The 6,750-nt window shown below is 37.2% G+C and overlaps 1 protein-coding gene across 1 annotated transcript; it reads right to left on the minus strand.

Annotated features, from left to right (window-relative positions):
- Window positions 1–1,981: 1,981 nt before the first annotated feature.
- LOC122070938 lies at window positions 1,982–2,603 on the minus strand. The gene has a single exon (XM_042635184.1). It carries the CDS (start codon window positions 2,399–2,401, stop codon window positions 2,126–2,128), a length of 276 nt encoding a protein of 91 aa, XP_042491118.1. The 5' UTR covers window positions 2,402–2,603; the 3' UTR covers window positions 1,982–2,125.
- Window positions 2,604–6,750: the final 4,147 nt, after the last annotated feature.

Here is a 6,750-nt window from a genome sequence, read left to right on the forward strand (position 1 = left end):
AACGGAAGAAAGGGGAAGGTAAGCTCTAACACCCTCACCATTACTCCCTTATTGAACTGTGCGGCCGACCCTGACTTGAGCGTCGGAGGACTAACCCCGGACAAAGTTCCGGGCCTCCGTCGTCTGTGTTTGTGTAGGTTGGACTAGCGGGGTTTTTGGCAGCAACAGATGTCAAATTTGTTGAGAGATTAAATAATCCGATTCTTATGATCATCCATATCAATGTATCAATCCAGACAGACAAAGCCAAAAAGTCCAGAAAACCAGAGGCGGTATTATTAATGGAGGAGTTGTCCCAAGTATAAGTTCGGAACTTGCTGCAGGTTACCATGATTTTATTTGTTTATTTTTATTCCACCTCTTTCGTCTTAAACAGTTTTTCTCGAATCTTCCGTTTTATTTCTTATTCCTAAGCATAGTCAGTAAAAATAAGAAAGCAGACGGTATGGGTTTTAAACAACATGATCAAATAAATAGTTAAAAAAATAAAGAATGGTAAAAAACGAAAAGCGGACGGTACAAATTTTAAACGTATAGATTTCAAATAAACCAAACTAAAACAAAGTAATATACTCATAAAAATTAAGGAATTATTACATGAATATTTACATACAATATTCAAAACAACTACAATATCCAATATTAATGCATATACATCCCATATCTCATTATAAGTTTTAAAACATCATTGAATATCATCAAATACCAACTCTAAATTCTTACACCATACATGTTCAAAGTTTTGTTGAGCAATGTGACTAGACTATTATGTTCATTGTTGTCAACATAGTCAACATACTCCCGAAGTGATATATGTTCATTTGGAGTTGGAAATCATCACTTTTCAGCAAATACATTAGTTTATAGCTCAATTTCAGGGTCCATGTATTGAATTTGACTTAAAGGTAATTATCATGATAAATATAGTACATCGAGTAAGCTTCAAGTTGGTGAAAAAATCAAGTTGATCGGAGTTCGGGAGATAGAGATATGTATGTTACAAAAATCAAGTCTTAAAAAACGCCACAAAAATGGGAACGTGTTTAAAATGGAAATGCTTGAAGTTTGCTGTTTTTTTCAGTTTCTTTAATAAACATACCGTAAATCGTGTTTTAAACTGTAAAAATACAAAAACGCATGTAAAAAGAAGTTTTTGTTTTGGCTAATAGTGTTCCTGAGCACGATTTATTTATTTATTTGTCGTGAGCACGATTAAAGACTAAACGAAACTTCTTTAATAATTAAAAGGAAATTAGAGATTTTAATTTTAACCCCTATTTAAGTCCTATCAGACTTATCTTAACAATTAACTTGGCACTGCACACCAGTGAGTTTTCCTTTCATTGAAAATTCATCCAAGTATAGTTCTTCCTTCGATCGAATCTCCTGTTTCAAAGAAATCTCTGGTAATTGAAAACACGAAGGATAGGGACACAGATAATTTGCCAGTTCGAGTCAGCTTTTAAAGCAATGCAGAGAAGCAATTTGGGGGAGTCCGGTAAGTCCAACCAAATTATAAGGCGCTTCTCCGGAGATGAAAGCCAACAAGTTGGGATGAGGAATAGCAGTGACGAAATGAAGAGGAGACGAGAAAAAGAGAAGGTTGAGACTCTGGTGCACTTAATCTTCTGGGGCCCCAAGTAATCAATCAATCTATTTTACTTCTGGAGTAAGCAATCGATATGCATGTGTTTAGATCCTGAGAGTTTCTGTTGAAATAAAAATCATAATAATGAGTGAGTATTGTACAAGAGTTGTCTTAATGATTCCACAGCCTATTTAGATCAGTTCAAAGGTTACGGTTTCTGGTTAGATGAAAGATCTAGTGACAACAAAGTATAAGTGGCATGTAATTTTTCTGTTCCATTAATGAAACCCTTCATCTAATTAGGAGATTATGTTTGATGATGCTGAGTACTAACTTGGAATTGATTCCAGAAATCGAGCAGAGCAAAAATGAAATAGAAGGAAACAAATGATATGGGAACTAATGACGTATGATCTTTTTTAACTTTTCGTCTAGAATCAATTAATGTTCTCAATCAGTATTTACAGAATCGATGAAATAGGAGTAATACAGCTCTCGAATGGCACGCGTCGTGAGCAATAGAGAGATTTGGAGCTCTCAGTTGGGACCCCAACAACTCAAGTACATTACTTTTCTCAGAGATTCTTCCGATTGCTTCATCTTCTCATGGCTTGAAACAACCTTCTTAGCCATCACCATTGAAGAAGAGGAAGAGGGAAGTCTTTTGGCTTGAGAAAAAGATCCGCAATTGTTCTTGGCATGTTGATGGAAGGATCTCAAGGCGTAATTCCATCTACAGAACCCTTGATCCTTGAGTGCTTCGACAGCCCCAACGCTTGCAGCCACGATCCAAGCTCTGCTTGTGGAACTCATTTTCTGTTCTATATTTGCTTGTGTTGTTGCTTCTGATCTTTGAATCTCGAGAATCAAGTAGACTGAGAATTTATGGCTTGTGAACCTACGAACTCAGTTTGAATTGAGCTTGAAAGGATAAGGTAGACACAGAGACCTTAAGTAGGAAGAGGGCGAGAGATAGTGATGATTAGATCACTGAAACTATGAGTCAATTAGAACCGTGGGCGGTTTTGCCAATGGCTTTAGAACTCGCAAGAGCCAATTGTTTTATCCCAATATAATATATAAATTGAATAGCTTACCCATCTAGTTAGGTGCACTATACCAGAATACCAGATACAAGGAGGCAGAATAGGTAATCCAATCCGATATCTTCACCAGATAATACATTAGAAATAATATCAGAAATTAATTTAAGCTTACCCATCCAGTTAGGTTTTGCCAAGCTTTGAGCCTTTGACAATAAGTAAGGGTGTCAATGTATAATCGAAACCGTTTATCAGAATTGAAACCAACTTGTTATAACTGAACCAAGCCGCACTATGGTAAATTGATTCGATTTTGGTTTTATAAGCCATAATTTTGGTTCGACATTGAATTGAACCAAGAAACCGATGGTTAACTGGCACCTAGTATTAAAGACTTAAAGCGTTTTAAATTTCGATTAGATCTTTACAAAAAATGAGGAAAAAAAAAAAAAAAACAAAGTACTGACCAAGAGGGGAGCTTCACTTTCATACAATCATACTTCTTGATTTTCAAATTTCTAGGATCATAATTAATTAGTTATATTATGTGTAGTATTTTATATAGAAAATATATTGTCCTTGGCAAAATAAATGTATATTGTCATAACTTATTAGGAAATTTAATATATGTAGGATTTACACTAGTTGTAGGATGTAAACCATTTTCTAAAATGACACTATCAACCCATTTTCTAAAATGACACTATCAACCCCATATAAATCGATTGTGAACAGAATAACAAAACGATTCTAATTTCACCTTATTCCTATCCAGTGGTTTTGATTTCACCTTATCAAAATGTAAATCGAATTAAAACAGAACCAAATAATCAAAATCGCACCATTTAACACCCCTAACGATAAGACTACTGACCGACGAGCCAATGGACCCGCAGTCCACGCAAGTGGAATGACAAAAATTGGTGTCCACCGTCCACTGTTGGTTCAAAAGAAGAGAAAACCGGAAGCGCTATTATTGGAGGAAATGGTGGTTTCCGGAAAACTTGGATTGGGTTTTTCCGAGTTGCGGCAGCGTCTCATGGTTTTACCATTCTTTCTTTATTCCTTCCATATATTTTTCTATGGAACGAAGCTTCTCATTTATAATTTTCTATTTCCTCCTTCCTATTGTAGAGGAGAACCCCTTATTTAAGCCCTATTAAACGAACTTGCCTTGACATCTAACTCAACACTGCATATTAATGAGCTTTCCTTTTATTTCATTGAAGATTAATCCTGTACAGGTCTTCACTCCATAGAATCTCCCATTTCAAAGAAATCTCTGATAATTGATTAAACGAAAAAGGAAGGACAAAGATGAGTGGCAATACGCGGATTTGCAAATTCGAGTCAAGCACTCAAGCTTCATAGCAATGCAGAGAAGCAATTTGGCAGAGTCCGTCAAGTCCAACCAAATTAGGCGCTTCTCTGAAAGCGTGAGTCAACAAGAGATTTTGAATAATCACATTGATGAGATCAAGAGGAGACGAGAAAAAGAGAAGGCAGAGACTCTCCTCCAGTTAATCTGCTGGGGTCCAAAGTAATCGATGTGTAGTTTATAGCTTAAGAGTTTATTAGTAATTTGCACAAGAGAAGTAGTCTTAATGGTTTCACATCCTATAGATTAGTTCGAAGGGTTACAGCTTCTGTAAATGCTAGTTTCTGCTCGGATGAAAACTTTAACGTGAACCAATATTGATTGAAAACATTGACATGTAATTTTTGTTCGATTTCAACTCCATAGAATCATATTAATAAGAGATTAACCACATATTCATTGAGCATGAATGGACTTGTTGAAGAACTATACAACTGAGTCCTTCTACTTAGATGCTTCCAAAATCATAAATGTGTAAAGTAATGACTGCAGGACTATCAATATTCTATTTAAAATAGAATCTTTAAAATTCTATTCCACTCTTACAATGAAAAGAGTTAAGAGTTTATTATTTGAACTCAATGAATCAATCGGTATCAATTAAGCTCATATAAAAATCCTAACAATTTTCTATTCCGTTAATAAAAATTGCTTGAAATTAAAAAAGTTAGAGTGAGCGGTGGCAGCGCTTAAGCGCTTGAAAGGTATGAACACCACACTAAATATCATCCATTGATCTACTTTTCGATAAATCTTATCCATCCATTGCTTCAATGCATCAACCGACTACTCACCGTCACGGTGAAGGCTCACAAGCCCCCTTCTCCCCTTATCCTTCGTCGCCTCTGTATTTCCTTCTCCCTCGCTCGCACCCACCTGAACCCAGTATTCACCCCAACCCTCTCCCCTCATTGTGAACATGTGGCATCCCCACCTCTCCATATCCGCGCCCTTCTCTCTCTCACACCGGAGTTCTCGGAGACTTACTGGAGACTATCTCTCCCCCTTTTCACAACTCATTCAGAAGAAATATATATTTCTTCGACAGGTGCCACTCACTAAAGTCACTGTGAGCTCTCACACCTTTGAATCTTGTCTCTCTGCCCAACTGAAGTAGTTCAACGCCTTCCAAGTCCCATTCTCTTACTATTATTCACCACGTTTAACTTTTCCCTAATTATTTTTTGGGGCAATTTGATTTGCTCTTAATTTTTCATCTTTAGATCACGCAGTTTGTGCGTCTCTCGTCCTCTGATCTTCCTTTTCTATGAGTATCTCACCCATTAAAAGCACGTCTTCTTCACAGACCAAGTCTTCTCACCAAATCTGTCTGGGTCAAAACTCGACTTTGCTTTGTTCGAATGGGTGAGGAAGGGGAAGAAGAAACAGAGAGCTCTGGGAAAACTAAGGAATGAAGATGGGTCTTCTTACTCTGATCTTCTTCTGACTTGTAGCTTTCTCCAGTAAGTCTCCAATAAGAAAAATCAAGATGGTGTGAACCAGTGAGGGAGGTTCTTTGTTCAATTTTATGAATTCATGGCAGCTTTTGCAAATCTTTTTCCCAGATCGTCATTGTTAGATCAAACATAAAGAAACACGAAAAATAAAGATACAATAGATCCACACGACATAGAGATTTAATGAGGTTTACACACCAGGGTGGTGTGCTATGTCCTCGGGCGAAGAAGAAGATGTTTTACTATGCAGAAGAGAGATTATACCCAAGCAACAGTGAGAAAACTCACCCTGAAACCCTAGCTCGAAAAAACCCCAAAATATAATGATTTTCTTAACAAGCAACAATACATTATATATACTCTAAGTCGCGGGTCGACCCATCAGGTCGGGGTCGATCCAGTAGAACTACATCGTGGGGCATTGCCCCCGCTCCCCCATAAGAGATCAGTGATGGGCTCCAGGCTTGGGCCTATCGGCCCAACCCCTTTGCTTCCATCACAGATCTCAGAAATTTTTCCATTTGGGTCGCCACCAAAATATGTCGGATCGGGTCAATCTTCAAAACGGGTCAAGAATTCGAGATAAACTTAACAAATCTCCACCTTGGCTTGAATTCTCCTCTAACAGATAAACAAATAGCTAATATCTTCATCTTCTCTAATAGCCCTCCAAAAGGTTGAATTCAAACACGGCAAACACCAAGTAAGTTCAAGCAATGCTCGAACTTATCTACACACAATGACTTAGTCAACATATTAGCTGGATTGTCTTCAGTACCAATCTTCAACACCTGAATATTACCTTGAGCAATTATCTCTTTAATGAAATGATACCAAACATTAATGTGCTTTATCCTCTCATTATACATTGGACCTTTAGTCATAGCACTCTGGCTATCACAATGGACAACATTCCCCCCATGATCCATGTTAAGTTCTCCCAACAAACCTTTAAGCCAAATAGCTTCTTTAATTGCTTCAGTCACTGCCATATACTCTGCTTCAGTAGTAGATAATACAACTGTAGCCTGTAAAGTAGTTTTCTAACTAACCGTACTTCCTCCAAGAGTAAATACATAGCCTGTGAGTGTCCTCCTCTTGTCAAGATCACTTGCATAATTTGAATCAACATAACCAGATAAACTATCACCATTCCTCCCAAACTTCAAATAAACACCAGAGGTCCCGTTTAAGTACCTAAGTATCCATTTCACTGCTTTCCAATGAGCTTTACCTGGACATGACAAATATCTGTTCACTACACTGATAACTTGTGAAATGTTA

Source organism: Macadamia integrifolia, unplaced genomic scaffold, assembly GCF_013358625.1.
Source record: "Macadamia integrifolia cultivar HAES 741 unplaced genomic scaffold, SCU_Mint_v3 scaffold_158A, whole genome shotgun sequence".
Taxonomy (NCBI): Eukaryota; Viridiplantae; Streptophyta; class Magnoliopsida; order Proteales; family Proteaceae; genus Macadamia; species Macadamia integrifolia.